The following is a 22,126-nucleotide window of genomic DNA, read 5'->3' on the forward strand; positions in this document are numbered from 1 at the left end:
TGAATTGCTAAGTGTATGTTTTATATTTGTACACGGTTAGGATTACATAGCCTTAAAATGATTGACTTAGACTTATTTCATGTTCCCCGTTTGGTTGTGGGCATAGGGTAGAGTCAATTTTTTTGACAGTATATCTAATATGTATTGTGTACAACTAACATGCACAATGAAACCAACGATCTAGGAGCATGATTGAGGACAGTCCTAGGACGAGTGCCTAGGAAGTTAGTTGCGGCTCTTAGGAGCATGTGTGTGTCAGTACACCTAGGCGTGGTCTAGTGTAGTAAATTAGAGCATTGAGATTAATGATGAGTCGACTATGGATAGGTGTGGAAGGTATCATGTTCCCATACTACTAAAAGCACATGATACGTACGAGAGTCAGAAGGAATCTCGAGGCTACTAAGGAACTAATAGAAAGAGGCATAGTGTGTTGAACACAATGTTTTGATGATTGACCTTTCCCTTTGTATATATCTCATTATGGTGGCTATCAGAGGTTCATGAATACGTGCTTGAGGCACTGAGAAGATGGATCTGTGTGATAAGGAGATCCACGAGATCCTTTCTGCCAAAGTGGTCGTGATAATAATGTAGGTGATTCAAGAGTTGTTTGGGTCGCTTAAGAGCTTGCTGATTGAGGAGTTTGACAGTTGTTATGCCGTCATCACGCAGGATTCCATTGTCGTGACCACTACAGTCGTCGTCTTTGCAGGACTTTAGAGAGTCAGGGTGATGCAGTACCAGGAGTTTGGTAATACTAAGCCTCCGGAGTTTAGAGGTTCCAAGGATCTAATTATCGATTCAAGATGGTTATCAAATGCAGATGGATGTTTCTACATGTGTTCGTGTCTCGAGGACCAGAAGGTGAAATTTTCATTGAATCTACATCGCTGGGGTGTGAAGGATTCGTGGGAGTTCGTGACCCAGAGCTTTTCGCATGTTGAGCGAGCCATAATGAATTGGGAGCAGTTTCTAGAGATTATATGTCCATAGTATGTTCCGCTTATATATATATATATATATATATATATATATATATATATATATATATATATATATATATATATATATATATATATATATATATATAGAAGTAAGTTTAAATAAAAACAGTAAATAGTGTGAGAACGTAAAAACACTATGTTTATGTTATTATTCTGTAATGAATTTTGTATATGTGTATTTTTGAAGTAATTCTAATATAAATATTAACTTTCGATTAGTCATATATTCATTACAATGTTATTATTCTATTATAAACTTATGTATGTGCATTTTTGTAGTAAATTCTAATTTTAATTTTAACCTTTGACTATTCATTTATGCTTTGCTGAATAATGACATAAAGTTGTCGATACAAAATTCATTGCAAAATAATAACATAAAAAAGTGTTTTTACGTTCTCACACTATTTACTATTTTTATTTGAATTGTAACCTATATATATATATATATATATATATATATATATATATATATATATATATATATATAGAGAGAGAGAGAGAGAGCAACTAGCACATGAGTACATGTCGCTCAACAAGACGACTAATTCGGTGATGCAGATCACCAATATGTTTACAGATAGAGCCCTCTTCTTCCCATAGTACTCAACTTCAAAGAAGGTGCAGATGTCGTGATACTTGAGTATGCTCAAGATCGAGATTCGAGAGTTTATATCAACTCAATTGTATTGGACTTTAACCAAATTGTAGTCAAGCACCATGATGGGGGAGATTGAATAGTAGATCCATAGGAAGGGATGGAGGAAAACTTCAATGCATTTTCATTCGGCAACCAAGCGTTCAATTCCGCCGAGTCGAGTTCAGGACCAGTTGAAAGGATGAGTTTTGGGCGTAGCTAGTGCGGGAAGTTTGATGATGCAAAGTGTTGATCTTTTGTAACCCACAGGTGTGGCAAGGAGGGACATTTCGGTGATGCAGATCACCAATATGTTTACAGAGAGAGCCCTCTTCTTCCCATAGTACTCCACTTCAAAGAAGGTGCAGATGTTGTGATACTTGAGTATGCTCAAGATCGAGATTCGAGATTTTATATCAACTCAATTGTATTGGACTTTAACCAAATTGTAGTCAAGCACCAGGATGGGGGAGATTGAATAGTAGATCCATAGGAAGGGATGGAGGACAACTTCAATGCATTTTCATTTGGCAACCAAGCGTTCAATTCCGCCGACTCGAGTTCAGGACCAGTTGAAAAGAGGAGTTTTGGGTGTAGCTAGTGCGGGAAGTTTCATGATGCAAAGTGTTGATCTTTTGTAACCCACAGGTGTGGCAAGGAGGGACATTTCGGCATGCATTGTAGGCAACGCAGGTGGGTTTGTCTCCATTGCAACTAGGAGGGCCACATCAGAGTTCCTTACTCCTTCTCGAGTGTGGTGAAGTGTAGAATCCTACACATGTAACTTGGCAGATGCCAGATGGATACCAAGGGACGGTGGAGGTGCCTAGAGAGGAAGAACGATCATACAAGTTTGTTTCAGGGAATCCAAGTGTAGCGACCATGTCGTCTATAATTTCCATTTGTTTTATTCATGTCTTGCATTTATGAATTAACTTTTCTTTTAGAAGTTTCCTTATGAGTGGAAGTTTTCCTCTCTATGCGTTTGAAGCATTTCGAGGTACCTGGTGGATTGCATGGTTCGGTTGTCTTAGACTCAGGGATGTCTTTTCCATTTTGGTTATTTTCCATAAGGAATGAATAAGCAGTGCTTCAGTTGGTTCAAGAAGGAGCTTTAGTCCCTTTGGATTGCATTTGGATGATTTATATATTCCAAGTAGGGGAGAGTGGAGATTTTGTAGCAGAAAGAATTCATTCAAGGGTTTAGTTCTCAGACGGACTACTCAAGTTCAAGACTTTCGTGCAATTTTTCAATCTTAGATATGATTTCCGTTTTGGGGTTATCGTCAGTTTTTGAATTCAGTTTTGAATTTTCTTAATTGTGGTTGTGGTAGTAATCTGTAGGGAGTCTTTGTTTTGTAAGATTCTAGGGTGTTAGGAAGCAAGGTTAAGGGTTGTGGGGAGTACTTCCATGTCTGTTCTTGTTTAATTGGGACCTAGAAGTCTGAGTCATAGCCAAAGGCTTGACAGGGTTAGTTAAGTCTTGCAGGTTCGTTGTGCGCTTATGCTAGGCTGCAAGTGTTGTTAGTGGTTAGCGAATCAGGTTAATCCCGAGTGCTGTTAGTGCTTAGTGGATTGGGGGTAAGATTGAGTGTTGTTACTGGTTAGCGAATTGAGGGTGAGCCTGAGCGTTATTAGTGGTTGATATATTAAGGGTATGCCCAATTGTTGTCAATGGATAATAGAGTTATTTGAGCTGAGAGATTTCATGCTCTAGTTTAGTATGTGATCCACTCGTTTTTGTTCAAGATATATTAGTGCATTCATATGCATGGTTAGCAGTAACGGCGGTCGGCCATGGGTTCCATAATCTATTTTTTCACATAAGTGGTGTCGGTCCTAAAAGATCCTAGACCAATCAATCTGTGAATTTTTGTTCAACAAAGTTGATGTGAAGGTGGCTCCAGCCTCGTCTGTTAGGCTTTTTATAAAATTTTCGTTGGTGCACTGGTGTTCAAGCTTCAGGCTATGGTGATTGTTCTAGATTTTTTTCTTTGGTTATTCGATGGGCGGCGCAAGGTCAAGAGATCTTAGTTGGACTAGTTCTGTGAGTTTTTGGTCAACATAGGCGACAATTGGAGTGTCTCTATCTACCTAAAGGTGTGTATAACTTCGGGATCTGCAAGTTATAGACAAAGGAGTGTGTTCTTATCTTCATGGTTTAAGGATATCGCATGAAGACATTTTCGTTAGGTCTTATAGTCTTGCTAAATTAGTGTTGGAAAAAGTATCGGCATATGGTTCACTATTTAAGAGGTGTTGCAGTAGATGTGATTCAGACCTTTGGGTATATGCTCAGATTGGCTTATGAACCTGGTTCTATAATTGTGGTTGTCAATGGTTGCAAATGTTGGTACTCAAGTAATCTCAGCCCGCGTTGAAGGAGTTGGATTTTGTGGACCCGTAAGCGGTTGAAATAAGAGTTCAAGAATGAAAGCGAGAGCTGATTTCAAGGATGAAATCTAGTTTAAGTTGGGGGGGGGGGGGGAATTGTAACACCCATTTTCTACAATGGATCGGTTTAGGGTATTAAGGAGTCAAAAACATGATTTTTTTGGTGAAAACTGGGTGTCACAACGTGACCATAGAGTGGTCAAGACGTGACGAGTTAAATGGGAAGCACATCTCAAGGAGCATGTTACGATGTGATACAAGTATCGTCACGTCGTGAGGAGGGCTGCAGCCCAAGGCCATAATCTTTTAGGGTTTCCTTCATATTTAAACCTCGTTAGCTCGTATTTAGGGTTCATCGATCATTAGCCTCCATTGTTGGGTTTTGAGCACCATAACACTCCTATGGTGCATATGCGACCCTAAATCCTTTGGATCTATGTTTTCTCTAATTATACTTGCATTTTGAATTTTTCCAAAGCATTTTCCTAACTAGCATACATTTGAACAATTGAATGATACAACTAGTTAGATGACTTACCTCTTAAAAGGATTTGTAGTTATTGACCCTTGAACGCTTGAGCACCCCAAGTGTGATGCCTCTAATGGTTCACAAACACCAATATGCAAGAGGAGGCTTAAGAGAATACATTACTTGCACAAAATCAATATCTCTCTCTAAGAATGTTTGGTGTAACCGATTTTGAGCCTAGGGGTATACTTTTATATTGTTGTTAAGCTAGGGTTACATTCATGTAAACCCTAATGCTCCATGACCTTTCACATTCTTATGCTCCATGGGTTTAACCTCTATGGACTATCCATGAATTATCTCATTGGGTTTAGCCCATCTAAAACAATCATGGATCATTGGCCCATAGTATAAGAATCATTGATTTACGTAATCAATCCCCATATATTTAATTTGTCTCTTTTGACCACAAAATTAATTCCAAATTAATTCATGATCAATAATAATTAAATAATATGATTTCAAATTAATATATTATACTTGTAATATATTAATAAATCATAAATAACCTTATTCTCAAAAGTCCATCCTATCAAATTGCACTAGTGAAGGCAACCCAAAAGGACTATGCTACAATCGGGTCAAGTACATCACAATTATAGTTATGGGCTTAGACACGAAATCCAACATCTATCACTCTCAAACCTTATAAACCCTAACCCTAATCCCTCTTGGTGGTCCATGGCTCATTTTGGTGGTTTTGATGCTGCTTCAAGGAAGAAAAAGGCGATTTAGTGTAAAGTTCAAGCAAGAAACAACTTGTAACATCCTAAAATTCAAGACTAAAAATTTCTTTTAACAAAACCTCACTTTAAGCAAATTCATCTTTTCAAAACATAAACAGAGTAATAGTTTCCAAAATACATGATCGTTATCAGAGTAAACATTCCCAGGCTGAATAACTTATGGTGTGTGCCATGCGATCACCCCGAGCTCCATCATCCGCTACCAGAAGTACCTGAAACCAAAACTGAAAACTGTAAGCACAAAGCTTAGTGAGTTCCCCACCCTACCACATACCATGCATAACCACACACTGCACATACTGGGCCACGCCCGCTATCCTGGGCCTCGCCCACCCCTACCTCGGGCCTCGCCCGCTACAACAGCCCCGCCGCTCCAGGCCCCGCCTGGCTTCGAGCCCCGCTCGAATACAGATCTGTTTCACTTAGGCCTCGCCTGTCACAGGGCCTTACCCACTAACATATAATAGCACATAAACATATCACATCACATCACATGAGCTAAACACATACTAACGGATCTTGTCCTAAGGCCTCGCCTATCTCTGGGCCCCGCCCTTGTCCTGCTACTGATGAGTCAGGGAACCCCGTCCATACTCCTGCTGATAGTGAGGTACGGGCCCAGCCCATCCTCACTCCTTCCCTAGCTTGGGCCTCACCCCTGATCTGCTGCTACTGAGATGTGGAACACCATCCACACTCTGCTATTGGTGAGATATGGGACCTCGCCTACCCTCACCTCCCTACCAGGTACATACAAGTATCACACAGACAACAAGTATAAACTATCACATAAACCATTCCTTGGGCACCCGCCCTCTATCATTGAACCTCGTCCCGAATATCATACTAGCATATTGTGCCTAGGGCTAACCCCCAGGTCTTCTACTCATAACTACATGGGTCGGCATTGTGGCCGTAGACCCATTCATACAAAGGGAAACTCACCTGCACTAGCTGAACTCACTGATGATCCCACTGGCTGCTGACCGGAAAATCTCTGAACTCCTGCTCCACTAGCTTCCCGAGCTACCAAAATCAATGATACACTTAGTCTAGCTGACCCCCGACAGTCAACCAAGTCAACTCTTGTCAAAGTCAAAGTCCTGGTAAAAGTCAACCTTCTAGGTCAACCCTACTCGCCGAGTCACCCTATTGACTCGCCGAGTTCATATGTTCAGAGTCCTTCTATTCGCGACTCGACTCACCGAGTCAGTCCATGACTCGCCGAGTCTACCGATTTTCGAGTCTTGACCTGACCAACTCACCGAGTCTCCATTCGACTCACTGATTCGAGTCTCAACTTGAAGGATTTGGGGTTTCGTGACCTGACTCGCCGAGTCCAAGACAACCTTCGAAAGACTCGCCGAGTTGTTCATCCAACTCGTCGAGTTCCTGCCTAACTTCATCTGACTCGACGAGCTGTTCATCCCACTCGTCGATTTCCTCCTCATCTTCATGCTACTCGCCGAGTCCACTCAAAGGACTTGCCGAGTCCATTAAGATCTCTATACATGCAGAGGACTTTTGAGTCATGCATGGACTCCAAGCTGTAGATCTACCCTTCCTAAGCCTATTCCCCACGTAAAGTTGCAAACTTTACGTATAGAGAAGGAGATCTAGGCAAAATACACCATAAACTAGGGTTTAAGGCAAGGAGGCTCCATAATCAACTCAAGGGCTGAAACTTTATGCTTCTCAAGACCATAATATGCTTGGATCTGAAGTAGCAACTCCAGATCCAGCTTCTAACTCAAATGGATAACTATCCATGGCTTAAAAAGCCCCAAATATCACAACCAAAGAAGATCTAATGGAAAGAAACGACTTATTACCTTCAATAACTCATAAAGGTTCCACAAACTCCAGATCTAAGGCCAATCCTTGAGACTTTAATGATTTCCCTCTTTCTTCTTCCTTCAATTCACCCAAAAATGACTTAGAAGCTTGAATACACAACAATGGGGGGCTTAGGGTTCGTCTTCTGTATGAGGGAGGCTCTAAGGAACCCTAATGGAGAGAATAAGGAGTTTAAATAGCGCCCAAAGTCCCGCATTTAGGGTTTTCCTCGAACAGACCTGACTCGCCGAGTCTCCTTGGCCGACTCGCCGAGTTGGTCACTTACTCCTCGACCCGGATCCCGCTTGGACTCGCCGAGTTCTTCCTTGGACTCGCCGAGTCCCCCCCCCCCTTAAAGTTAGGGTTTTCTTTCCTTTCTTGGCCTTCAAAACTTTGGGTGTTACACAACTTCTCATCTTGGATATCAACTTTAGACCATTTGTAAGGATTCAAGTTTTTACTTTTTTGGTTTATTCTCTTAGATCTAAATGTTTTATTCCTTTTTGGTTCAAGGTTTTGATTTTTGTAAATGGATGGAATAAATTTGGCAACTTTATGATCCTCTAAAGTCCTTAGAGCATCATATCTTATAGATCTAATGATTAGCTATGGATTTTGAATCGTGCATGAAGCTTTAGGTCATTTTCTTGCTTTTTGACCTAGATTGGCTAGAGGAAATGCATGGGATATGCATGTCCATAAAGTTGTCAATTTTATGGACCTTTGAAGCCCCTTAAAGCTTTTTGGAAAGTAAGAGTTGAAGACTTAACAAATTAAGGACTCAAACCAATAAGATTTTGCATCAAACAGTGGCCACGTTGTGACATGACGAGTGTCGCAACGTGACGATGGAGTATCATGCAAATATCATTTCGTCCTATCATGTTCACGATGTGACCAAGAAGCGTCACATCGCGGTGAGTTCTCACGATGTAACCAAGGGATGGTCACGACGTAAGGGTCAACTTTTGGTAATGTTAGCTGTTGACTTTGACCATTGACTGTCAACTTTTTGATCAGTTTAACTTTTGGTAAAACATGAAGGAATTGAATTATTTATTAAGGTCCTTCCGTGTTTTGGTTTCAGTTGGTTCATAGGAATAATTAGTGTAGAGATTGAGTGTGTTGCGGTGTTTCTTGGGTCTCCGATTAAGGTGAGTTTCCTCATTATACTATGTGTTGTAGTATAAACCCTTGCATGTTAGGATATAAGAGTAGTTATATGATGGTTAGAGTACAAGTAGGTTGGTTATCATATAGTGGAGTGCCCAAGGGGCTGTGTGTAACCACCTAGGATAACCTTAGAACTCTTAATCTAGGCTTTCTAGCATGTTCCTTGTTTGGTTTCTAATCTAGAGTAGGTTCATCTGTTCGAATGTCTATCTCACCCCTTGTTACATATAGCTATGCATTCCTTGGAAATTTGTTGGTAGTGACATAGGGTGTCGAGAAAGGCCTAGAGTGCGATAGTGAGTAGTTAGACAAGTAGATTTGTATAGGTAGTTTCATGTGCTTTTGTGTTTGTTTGATTATATATGTCGACTTATTATGATGGGTTAGGTTGAGGTGGTATTGCTTCGTGCTGTAGGCGAAGATACTAGATACGGTTCGGCTCTAAGTTGTAGGCGCGGGAGAGCAACCAGTCATGGGCTGAAGGCTCAGGTAAGTAGTTAGGTTGAGGTGGGAGGCCAACAAACCTGGGAGTGGTCCAATTTTATGTTGTAGGCTCGGGAGCGGTCCAATCTTTATGACTATGGGCCCAATATACATATATTGTATGTGTATTGAGGTGTGTGGTACTTTAGGGGAACTCGCTAAGCTTTGGATTATAGTTGTAGATTTATGTTTTTTATGTGCCAATAATTATCGTGGGAGATCAAATGCATGACTTTACACATTCATCAGCAGGAATGGAGATTCATCGTTTGTTATTACTTAGATCTTTAAAAAAATGTTTTTCTTAACTAGGATTCTATAAATGTGAAGTTTTATCTTAATTAAAAACATAAAATTTTGTTACGAAAATGGGACGTTACATGCTAGATGAAAAGTAGCGGCATAGTAAGAAGTCGCAACAAGGAAAAGTATGAACGAAGGTTTGTGGTGGTTTGGTAAGGCTGCGAAAGAAGTTGGAGGTCCAAGATAATGAAGGCGAGTGATGTTTCCTCTCACTGCGAACACAAGGAGTACTGTTACTTATGTTCCATGCATTACTTGTACATAATGTGGCAATCATCAGGTCTTTTCTTTTTGTATATTTACATGTTGTTCATCAATAAACGAAAAGTATGCTTTCTTCTTAAGGTTGTGAAAGTTAAATGGTGAACATAACCGGAGCCAAAGTTTGAACCAATGTCATACAACAATTACAAACTTGTCAGGTAAATGGATTTGTTTGCAAGATGATGGAATTTAATTTTACATTTTTATATGTATGAATGTGATTAAAACATCAAGTTCCTTCCTTGATTTGCTTTTGTGTACAAAATTCTCGATGTGTTTGAATCATCTAATATTGTCATCATTGTGAGCTTCTTGACCTATTGTTCCTCTTCAACTTTGACCTCTACTAGTCCATCATGCTACTTTGGGAAAAGTGTTAGAAAGAATGTTGTTGTTATGTATAAAAAAATATATGTGCATTGATATTATGTGTAAAATATAAAGTATGTTGCCTATATTCGTTAAAAGAGATGATTTATTTCACATACGAAGTGATGATATGTAAAAGCAAGAGTATGTTGCCTATATGGAATGATGATTTTTTTTATGTTCATGTAAATGCGTTTATTAATAGAACTAATGGGGATGGTATATATGAATGTGAGTGTATTGGTAATTTTGCAATTATACACGTTATGGCTTAACAGTTGGAGATGACAACTTCTTGTAATGATTTGTCAAATTGTTATTGTCGAACATGCTTTATATATGTGAGTGTGAATGTATATGTGAATGTTGTATTTTATTTATTAATTTAAGTTGTTTATCCGAATAATGTACATGATATTAATTGGTCAATATTTGACATATAAATGATCTTAGTTGTTCCACAATAGTCATGAAAAACGAAAAAAGTGTGATTACATGTCAACAATAGTCACAATTTAATCTATTATGTGTATTAAAAGTCACTAATAGTCATGACAAACAAAAAAAACATATGACTAAAAGTAGTTTATAGTTACGGTTTATTATATGACATGCCTCTAATATTCAACAATAGTAAAGACAAATGAAAATATATATATATATATATATATATATATATATATATATATATATATATATATATATATAACTAATAGTAGGTTTTTTTTTGTCACGGTTTAATATTTTGCATGCCACTAAAAGTTAAAATAGTCATGACAAACGAAAAAACGTGTGACTAATAGTAGGGTGACAGTTTAATATATTTCTTATTATTAAAAGTCAACAATAATCATGACAAACGAAAAATGTATTACCAAATAAAAGTAGTTTATGACCACACTTTATCTCATTATATGTCAATAAAAACCAGCAATAGTCATCAATTTGGAAACAAGTTATCTCAAAAAAAAAAAAAAAAAAAAAAAGGCAATGGTATAATAAAACAAAAAAAAACGTTTGTGGGTCAATTTGAAATGTAGTTATTTAAAAAAATAAAGCATTATTTATTGTCACTTTAAATGACAATTTTCTTATTTTTTAATGTATTTGTAATATAAACATATATTCAAACTTTAAATGATATTTAGGGTTTTTTTTAAGAACAGCTATTTTACATAGGGAGCCGCACCCTCGGAACTGCATGGGATAAACGGTGTTTATATATTGTTGCTCTAGCTTTTCTTTGGGTTGTTTGAAAAATCATAATCTAACAAGAAAGATCATCAGTTCAAGGTTCATTGCAGCTCATTTATTACATGCATGTCAAGGTTAGTCATTAGTTTTTCCTTTTGTTTTTTATCAGCAAGAAGATTTTATTATAAAAGTGGCGAGCGAAGTCATTAGCTTTTAAATGGATTAGAAATAGAGCTACTCGCATGCATGGTGGCTTCTCTCTGTATTGTTCTAATTGGTGTACATGTGTTAAACATGTTGAGGCTCGCTCCTCGGTTATAACTCCCTAACGTCTTTTATATTTACTTTCCTTTTGCTGTCAAAATAAAAACATACAAAAATTAAACCGGGGAAAAGCTATTCACTAGCCAAATTCTTTTATAATCGTCCACAATATTATTATTAAATTAAAGGCCTCATTATGCATGTCTCCTAAATATTGTGTATTTTATTTTTATTTTTTATTTTTACTTTTACACAACTTTTTAAAGCGATACTTTAAAACTACTTGTGGGAAATAATAAGCAAATAATTTGTATGGAGCCCAACTGACTTGGTCTTCTATGCGCATACTGATTGCCATATGTTCCTCTCTATGCACAAGTTTCATGAAAGTTTAAAGTCTTTTTGGAAAATGCATATTGTTCTTCCTAATATGAACTCCATTAAGCATCATCATTGTGTTTAAATCACGAAAAAACTATGAGGCTATCAGTCTCCTACTTTTTCAGTTAAAGTGCAACCCTTTATTTTCAAACAAAGAAATACAAGTTTCATTTCTTATCTATTTTGATATTGTTTATAAACTACAAGGATATATTTATTTACATTAACATGTCGATACTTAAATATTAATGTTTCGTTTTATTCTTTTTTAATGATTAAATGCAAATATACAAAGTGGTTTTCACCATTATAGATATATAGATTTTATAAAGTACTATATATAATGTCTAAATAGTAAATAAAAACATAAAATATATATATATATATATATATATATATATATATATATATATATATATATATATATATTCTAATTTTGAAGATTATTCAAAATATAATGTCTCTAAAAAAATGAAAATGAAATGTTATAATAAAACAAAAAAATAGAATAATATAATATAGTATACAAACAAAAAATAAAAGAATGTTCGTATTAATTTCTTTGTATTTTTCCTTTTTTAAAACAAGAAAAAAGTCTGAGCAAATTAATCTCTTCAGCTGCTTTACCCGATTCAAGTTAGAATTCATACAATGTATATCAATAGTAAGGATTGAAGTAAGTAGTAGATTTCACATTTAAATTTTCTGAAATTTTGGAAAATTAAGTTCAAGATTCAAGATTTACAGTGACAAATCTTGACTGTTGAAATTGATACATTTGTCTACAGATTCAAGTAACCCTATATCATCCATGGACATGGATTGTTCGTCATGATCTTCATCAAATGAAATATTCAAATCCAAAGATCCACAAGGGCTTCCTTCTTCTTCATCTTCTTCTTCCTCTTGTACTTTCTGCTTCACTGGTGGAGAGCATGTTCTTGATATAGAGCTAAAGCTTTCACAACTCAACACAATTATCGCATCAAAAAAACTAACTTCTTCACCTTTAGGATGTATTAGTTTCCCTCTTTCAATAGCTTTTTTGATCCCCATTTGAGAGCAATAATCCGCTTGTTCTACATCCTCCACCAAAAACACTCTATGAGGATTCGCAGACACTGCTTCAGCAAACCTTTCAAGATAACTACAACTTTGTTCATCTCTTGACCTCTTGTTTCTTGGTTCATCAGTTGTGTCCACTCTCGGAGATGATGAAAAGTTGCTTAAAGCAATTTCTATGAAACTTGAATGCGACCCAAAAACAACCTTCGCTAATTCTCTAGCAATTCTTCCTTTTATATGTGAATCAATACCTTGAAAGCAAAACCATGTCTCTTCTTTGGTGTCATTGTTGTTTATCTTGTCTTTTCTTCTCACCATTCCTGATCTGCATTTTAGTATAGTACTCGCAATATCAGGAACAATGTCCTTTTGCCATGGTACCTTATCTTCTAATGAATTGCATAAGATTTTTAAATTTTCTCCGTTGAACTCCTTGAACTTTTGAATGTAGTCCACCTCCATAACATCACTAGAAGAAACTGAATTCGGAGTGGAATTAACGTTTGATGGAAATCTTTGTCTAGTGTCTACCTCCACATGTGATTCGATGTTTTTCTCTAACGCTGTAAAATCCCAAAGTTGACGATCGATTGAGGTTCGGTTGGAATTAGGGTTTTCTTGATTGTAGGTAAAGCAAGAAGCTGGTGAAGATGGTGAAACTGAAGAGAAGCTTAAGCTTCTCTGAAACAAGGGTTTGTTCCTATGAACTGAAGTGCAGATTGAGTTCCACTTCTTGGACAATTCTTTTATGGAAACAAATTCCTGAAATTAGTAAATAAGAATATTATTAGAATAATAATATATGGTATCAAAGCTAAAAGAAGGTCTCGTGTAACTTTTAGTGTAGAAAGTAAATATGATTCTCACCTGATCATGATTATTGACTACTATTTTCTCATCAGCGAGCCATGAAGGGAGGCTTGAGGATCGTGAACTTTTAGCTTCATTCTCGAAATTCAAAGAGCAATCCACGCAACATGTAAGTTGCTTCTCCTCTACATTTTCAAGCATCAGTCGACTACCTCCATTGTCGCCATTCTTGCTCCCACACTCACTTTGCATATCGCTACATCAATGAAAATGATCATATGAGAAAGAAAATAATGTAAAAAACAAGTTCAAATACTTAAATCTAATAAATCGGAAGGATACTTTAATCTGAAAGAAACTAGTCATTATGATCAATGCCACTTTATAAATGCTATGATCAAAAAGAAAAGAAAGAAAAAGAAAGTTGTATATGAGATGAACTTCATATATATGAATAATTATTCAAATCTCCTAAAAAGAAGAATCAAGAAAGTGGTCCTGTAAAGACCCAAATCCATCAATTTCTTCCAACTCTAAATTAACAACCCAAAAAAAAAAAAAAAAATAGTAATAGATGTTATTATAGCATGCCACCAAAGATGAGTATACCTATGTGGAACAAGACTCAAGCTTAAGCTTCCAGCTGGGATTGTAAGCGGATGGAGCTTCCAAATAATTTCAAGAGAAGGGTTTCCATTTCTACACTTCATGTATGTTTGAAATGATGAAATCCCCATTACCCAAAGCTTTCCACTAATCTCTTCATTAATACCACAAAGTAATCTTCCTAACTCCATAATCATGTGCTCAACAGGACAATAGTATCCCCTTCCTTGACCCCATGAACTGGTTCTATACTCAGTAATCCATTTAAGATCTCCTAAGTAAAGCACAACCCCTCTTCTCAAAAACCCATTTACTAGGGTCCTTAGCTCTCCAAGCTTTTGTTCAACTTCTCCTTTGGAGAGTTTACCAAAAGAGAAGAGAGGGAGACTTATAAACTTAACATCTCTTAGTGCCTCAGGAACGTCTCCTTTATCAACCTTCTCCATGATTCTCGCTACTACACCTTCTATCGTAGCAACGCACTCACCTACAACCACAAGGCTTCGAGATCGCTTCATGTTTATTAGATTGTCTATTACATACATCACATCCTGATTATGATGTGGATTGTCGATAGTACTACAGTTCTTGGACTTGATGTTATTACATGAAGCGGAAGGAGGAGGTGTTTGAGAGGATAACTCTAGAGAAACAACTTGTTCTACATTGTTTTTCACTTGTGTACTCGAAAATCCAGCCTCTCGCATCACCCTGCTGACACTTGGGTCATCTAAAATCGATATGATAAGCTGTTCAAGTTCAATCTTTACAGCAAGTAACGGTTGTTGTTGGTTCTCAATGGATCCACGCCTCTGATGAGCCTGTGCGCGCTTGAACGCTGCCACGAGTGCATTTGAAATCGATGGGTGTTGGGATGAGTGATTGGGGCCTAACATAGGACTGGATGAAGAAGTAGGAAGACGATTGAGAGCGACGTTAAAGCAAAGCTCAAGAGCTTTACACTGGAGAGGATGAGAATGGGATTGGGATTGGAGGCAGGCTGTTCGGAGGAGGCCGGTGGCGGAGGAGAGCATGGTGTTCGCCACATGAAGAGGGGTTACCTGAGCATGCCCACGGCGGCGTGCCAGAGTGACTGCCTGTTTTATGATGCTTGCGGCATCTGAACTTAAAGCTTGTTGGATAGTGAAACCACCTGCTCTCATGTTTTCTTAGTTATGGCTATAAAGGGGTTATACGTTTTGTTCGATAGTGAAGAAGACAAGAGACCATATAGACTTAGGTTTAAGATCTGAAATCTTGATTTGTTAGTTTACTGATAGATTGTGCAGAAATGGGGATGGAGAGTGAGGGGTGTGTTCTTTGCTTGGGGGTGAGGTAAGATTTAGAGGGCCAAAGTCGATTTTGTAGTGGAAAGTGGAATGCATGTGCTGACAAGCAGGAAGAATTCACCAGTCCCAAAGGCAACTCAACTTTGAAAGGAATCAGGAAATATGTACGATTTTCTTGAAGCGTAGTCCTCTTTTGATGAGTGTTTATATTATTGTATTATCAAAATAAAGAGGAGAATACTTATCCAAACACATTATTTCATTGAATTTAAATTTATAATTAATTTTTGATTTCTAATAAATGAGATAATTTTCTAACATATGGTTTCTTTTAAATGTTTGTTATTTTAAAGTAAAATTATAAATTTATTTTTAACTCATTTGATTAAAATCTCATCCTATGAGGAATTTATTCAATTTGATATTCGGGCAAATATCATATCATTCCATCAAATTTTTCGTGTTTGTTTTAAAAGGTTTCTAATTTTTTTTTTTTGCACATTAAAGAAATATACTTTCATTTCTCTGTTTTAAAATACTTTTATGTTACCTTCTATCGGGTTGATAGGTAATATACATGCCACGAGGGAAAATGTCGGTGACATGTCATTTAATGAAATGGCCACATGTGTTGTACTTATATTAATTTGTTATAAAGTAAACCGTGTGCATTATACAATCCCCTCCCCCTCATTGAAGAAACCCATCGTCATTGAAGAAAACCCTCATCGTCCCACCATAGTAACTGAAGATCGATGGTTATATTCCTGTCAATCAAAGTTCATTTCCAAGGTGTGTTCATCAACAAACCTTTTTGCTATTCTGATGGTGTTCATCATGTGTTCGAGAACGTCGATTTTGTTGCTATGTCATTTAATGAGTTTGTTGGTTTTCTTGAACGATTCACACAAGAGAAGTGTGAGAAAGTTTATTATTGTCAACCCGATTTACAAATTCCAGAAGGTTTAACCTTGATTTCGAATGAACGTCAATATCAAGAATTTATAGACATTGCTTATCAATGTGGAATACAAGTTTCTGTTTACATGGACCATTTTGGTACTACTATGCATGTAACGAAGGCAAATGAAAATGAAAATGAGGATAATTGTTTTGTCAAGTCAAACATGTCAATCGAAGGGGAAGAAGGTATTGACCTAACTGAAATTAAGAGGCCACAAGAAATCAACATGGAAGGAATAACCTATGAAGGAGTAGGTCAGGGTAATGGAAATGAAGAGGCCACAAAAGGTGATCCAAAAGATGATGAAGATGATAACGTCCCAGATATGAAAGGAAAACCGATTTTTAATGAAGACATACCTTGGAAGAAGCAATCGCCAATTCTAGGTATGAAGTTCACCAACCCTAAACAATTAAAATTTATGATTTGTAATTATGCTGTAGCAAATGGATATCAATTGTACTTTGAAAAAAACGACAGTAAAAGGTTATTGGTTAAGTTTAGTAATGGTCAATGCACATTTAGGCTTTGGGTATCGTGGATGAGTGACGAGCAGTCTTTCCAAATCAAATCCCTTATCATTGACCATAATTGTGAAAGAAATTTTAAATTAGGGTCAATTGTTAATTACAGATGGATTGGTAGTCATTTCACCCGGGAAGTGCTTGACAATCAGAAATTCAATGTTAGGATGTTAAAAGAGGAAGTAAAGACTAAATTTGGCATAGAGGTTAGTATGGAACAATGTAGGAGAGCTAAGGAACATGCAATGTCTCTTGTTGAAGGTACCATAGTGGAAAAATATGCAAAGTTATGGTCCTATGGTGAAGAGATAAAAAGGTCTAATCCAGGGTCAACAGTCAAGTTGTTTGTGAACTCTATGCCAGATGGGAAAACTTACTTTAGCAGGATATATATATATATATATATATATATATATATATATATATATATATATATATATATATATATATATATATATATATATATGTTATGGTCCTATGGTGAAGAGATAAAAAGGTCTAATCCAGGGTCAACAGTCAAGTTGTTTGTGAACTCTATGCCAGATGGGAAAACTTACTTTAGCAGGATATATATATATATATATATATATATATATATATATATATATATGTTTTCATGCACTAAAGAAGGGTTGGAGAAGTGGCTGTAGAGGGATAATAAACTCAGATAGGTGTTTTCTAAAAGGAATGTGTACTGGTCAGTTATTATGTGTTGTTGGTAGGGATGGTAACAATCATATATACCCAATAGCTTGGGCTGTAGTTTGTATTGAAAATAAAGACAACTGGAAATGGTTCTTAGAAAACTTGGAAGAAGAACTGCATCTTGAAGGTGGTTTTGGTAGGACATTGATGTCAGATCAACATAAGGTATGTTTCTACTTTATAATGTCATACCTAATTTCTTTCAGATGTGATATAATTATGAATATTATGATGATATAAATGCAGGGAATAATTGAAGCTGTGAAAGATTTATTTCCAAAGATAGAACATAGGCAATGTGACAGGCATGTTCTGTCCAATTTCAAGAAGAAATTCCCTGGGGCTCAGTTTGAGAAACTATTTTGGAAGGCTTGCAAGGCCTCAACTGAACCTCTTTTCAATTGTGCAATGAAAGAGATTCAAATGATTAGCCTTGCTGCTTATTTGTGTCTGATTGGAAGGAATCCAAACTCATGGTCAAGAGCATTTTTTCAATTAGGAAGGGGGTGTGATACAGTTGAGAATGGGTTGTCTGAAAGCTTTAACAATATTATATTGGAGGCTAGGAAGAAGCCAATTATTACAATGTTGGAGGATATTAGACTATATGTGATGCAGAGGATGTGTAGTTTGAGGCAGAAAGGAAGTGGATGGGGACATCTTGATGTATGTCCAAACATAAGGCTTGCCCTAAATGAATTAAAGATCCAACAAAGGTACTATATTATTCACCATAATTGAATTGAATATCCAGTCAAGGTACTTTAATTACCCCTGTTAACTTTGATTATTTGTAGGTACTGGCAAGTGCTTCCTAGTGGCCTGAATACATTTCAAACAAGAAACTTAGGAGAGTCTTATGGAGTTGATCTAGAAAAGAAAACATGTTGTTGTAGGATTTGGCAAATGAATGGGTATGGTTGACACACTCAGTGGCAGCCATTAGTTATGTAAATAGAGATGTAGAGGCATTTGTTGATCCTTTATATCGTGCCTGCATATATATGAACACATACAAGTACACAATTGGAAGCATGAATGGGAGTGCAATGTGGCCCCCAACAGAGTACATACCACCTTTGCCACCATTGAAAAAGAAGATGCCAGGGAGACCTACTATTAAGAGAAAGAGGGATAATACTGAGGTTACTGGATCACACATAGTATCCAAGGCAAGCAAAAAGATGTTATGTGGTGTTTGTAAGAAATTAGGCCACAATAAGTCAACCTGTGACGTAGTGTCAAAGCCCCAAAAAAGTCAGGTGAAAAAGAGGAAAGCTGAAGGTGAAGGTGAATCTAGTGCATTAAAGAAAATGAAGGGTCAAGGGCAAAATGGGAAGGGAAAGGGTGAAGGTGATACTAGAAGTGGAATTGGTTTCAAAATGAGAGAAGGTGAATGTGAGTCAACAAGTGGTGTGACTAAGAAGAATGGTAAAAAAGTAGACACACTGAAATTAAGAAAAAATTCAGAGAGGATACTAAAGAAAAAGTTGGCAAAAAAGGTTGCAGGAAAAAACGGTGAAGGTGATACATCAACCAAACCAATGGACTTGGATTAAAGATGTTTTTGGAGTATGTTAGTTATGGATGTATGGATGTTTGTTTTCTATTTGTAACATGAATATTAACATGTCTTTAAAACACCAAGTTATGATATTAATGAATGTATGGATGTTTGTTTTCTGTTTGTAACATGAATGTTAGTTTCTTTAGTTTAAAACATAACATGAATCTTTTTTTATAATTGTACTTCCAATGCAATTCCATATAACAATGGACTTGAATTATAACAATGTACTTCCACATAAGGTTATAATGGGAACTTCACATTTGGTACATTTCATTACAAACCATACTTCAAGGGGAAATTGAAGTCCTACAACATACGACCTTCACATTTGGTACATTTCATTACAAACCATAACATCATATGCAAAGCAAACCAAAGGTTAAAATAGGAACTACATTTCATTTCATTCATCCATTACAACTGAGGTTATTGTCTAAACAAAACCCCCCTAAAAAGTTGGTTCTAAACACCATTACAGCCTCAATGGGCACCATTGTTCAAAACAACCAACAACACATAACCTAATACATACATATATACTAGCAGATGATGAAATTGGACAAAAAGACACAACCTTTGACAACCCTGATAACCCAAAAGAGACTAATCGCCATCGTGCTACCTACGAACTAAACTAAACCCAACAAAATCCCCATCCACTGCATTCGACGCAAACACGAACCCCAATCAAGGGGATCACTGCAACTCCAACAACACCCATCATTGTAATTTTCCTTTTCAAGTTGCGTATCTCCTCCCTAAACTCGCCAAGCTGTTGCCGCATCTCATCTCGCATTTCCTCAATCTGCAATTGGGTTTCCATGGCATGAAGTTCGTAATCACTTGGTAAGTCTAGTTCCGAAGCTCTGAAACCACCATAGGAGAAGCTTTGTTCTGAGGCCATCTTCTTGATTTATACGTGGGAAAAAAAGAGAAGTCGATGATGTGAATGTTACGGATTAGGGTAACAAAGTGGTGGGGAAGACGGATTTAGGGGAAGACGTTTATAAAGGGACCATTAGCAATGACTTGGCAATTCTTGGGTACCAAGATTTCAACAGTAATATTCCACTGTGGTGTCCATGTCACGAAAACAGGGGATAAACCTTTTACAATCGGTAAAGGGATGTAATTAAACGGTAAAATTTAAGTATATTTCTTTAATGTGCAAAAAAAAGTTTGGGGACCTTTTAAAACAAACACGAAAAGTTTGATGGGCTAATATGACATTTGCCCTTTGATATTCCATACCTAAATCTAGGCAAATCACCACTTTTTCATTTCATTCATCTCATTTGCTCATTGTTTGGAGTGAAGTTTAGAGTTATCATCTCTTTTGCAACCCCAAGATATAAAGTTTTTAACTTGACAAGTCCTTCTGTAGATCTAGTTTGGGGTGATTTGTGGTTTATTTTAGTCCCTTTTGGTTTGTCCTTGTGTGTAAAGGTTACTCTAAGAGCTTAGCCTCTAAATCTGGATGTTTTAGAGGTCCCTAATGTTGGATTAATGTCTAAGTCCATAACTATATTTGGTAAGACTTGACCCGACCCGGCATGGTCCATTTGGGTTGCATACCATCATGCACTTGAATGAGAGAAATAAGACACTTATGGTTATTAATATATTATAAGTTCTAGTATATTAATAATAAGAATAATAAGATTATTTAATTAGTATTGATCAAGAATTAATCTCGGATTAATTAAGTGATCAAAAGAAGACTAATTAAATATATGGGTTGATTGTGTAAATCATCCATACTTGTATAGTGGGCTAATGCTCCATGGATAATCAAGTTGGGCTAAAACCCATAGGATGGTCCATGGATGCTCCATGGTGTATTTGTACCCATGGATCCAAGGAAATGGAAAGCCATGACAATTAAGAGTTTACCCTAATTGTGTAACTATATAAGCATCTTATTATTGAGGAAAAATCGGCCACTAGAGATAGTGAAGAAAGGGCTAGCCGATTTTGATGAGTGTAGAATTCTCTCAAGTCATTCCAAGTGTTTTGATGATTGTGATTCCATTTGAGGTGTCACACTTGGGGCACTAAGCACTCAAGCTTCATGAAGACTTACTACACCAAAAAGGTATGTATTCTATCCTACTATATCCATTGTTTTATATGCTAGATTAGGATAATACCTTGGAAGTTCTTATTTGCATGTATAATAGAGAAAACATAGATCCAAGGTATTTAGGGTTGCATGTACACTTAGGAAGTGTTAGAATGCTCAAAACCCAACAGTGGTATCAGAGCCACGGGTTATTTTCTGTTATATTGATGCAAATATTTTATTTTCAAAGTTGAAAAAAAAAACATGAAGTTTGTCAAATTTTAAAATAATTACTTGTTCTTGTGAAAAACTAATTATTTGTAAAATTTGAATAATTTGCTTTATGAGTTGAATTAGGTCAAATTTAATAAAAGATAAAATAATATGATTATTTTATTAGTTTTAAAAGTTTGATCTAAAAAGTTTTATTTTTTTTTTTGAAACCTCCATAAGTTATGGATTTGAAAAGGTTTTAAAAAAAAAAAAAAAAAATTGATTCAAAGTTTTTTTGGAGTTACAAAATTTGGTGTTAATGTTTTAAAGGATTACATAACTTAAGAATAAGTTATGGATCACCAAAAGTTTTTTGTGTTATCTTGTTTTATGAGTGAATTTAGATTAATGATGAAAATTATGTGATAGTTGGTTTTAATCCAAATTAATCTAAGAATTGATTCTAAAATGTGTTTTTGTAACTTGTCCTCAAGTTATATGAAAAGTCACATTTAAGAATCATAAAACTCATAAAAATTGGCAAAGGTTACAAAAATGAAGAGTCTAGTTCTAATTAAAAGGTTTTATGACTCCATAACTTGTCCTCAAGTTATGGAGGACCAAGAGTCTCTTCATTTAATAAAATAAAATAAAATAAAAAAAAAGGTGTAACCTTAATTAATTCCATAAGTTATAAAATAAAGAAAAGTTAATTTTTTTATTAGTTTAAAGTCTTCC

At 36.2% G+C, this 22,126-nt stretch overlaps 1 protein-coding gene across 1 annotated transcript; it reads right to left on the minus strand.

The window, feature by feature from the left end:
- Nucleotides 1-12,251: 12,251 nt before the first annotated feature.
- On the minus strand, nucleotides 12,252-15,531 carry LOC111908492 (protein SMAX1-LIKE 3). The gene is made up of 3 exons (XM_023904315.3): nucleotides 14,065-15,531; nucleotides 13,513-13,711; nucleotides 12,252-13,407 (listed from the first exon to the last, which is right to left on the minus strand). The coding sequence occupies exons 1-3, from the start codon at nucleotides 15,222-15,224 to the stop codon at nucleotides 12,322-12,324; spliced, it is 2,445 nt and encodes an 814-aa protein (XP_023760083.1). The 5' UTR covers nucleotides 15,225-15,531; the 3' UTR covers nucleotides 12,252-12,321.
- Between the last annotated feature and the right edge of the window lie 6,595 nt (nucleotides 15,532-22,126).

Source organism: Lactuca sativa, chromosome 6, assembly GCF_002870075.4.
Source record: "Lactuca sativa cultivar Salinas chromosome 6, Lsat_Salinas_v11, whole genome shotgun sequence".
Classification (NCBI taxonomy): domain Eukaryota; kingdom Viridiplantae; phylum Streptophyta; class Magnoliopsida; order Asterales; family Asteraceae; genus Lactuca; species Lactuca sativa.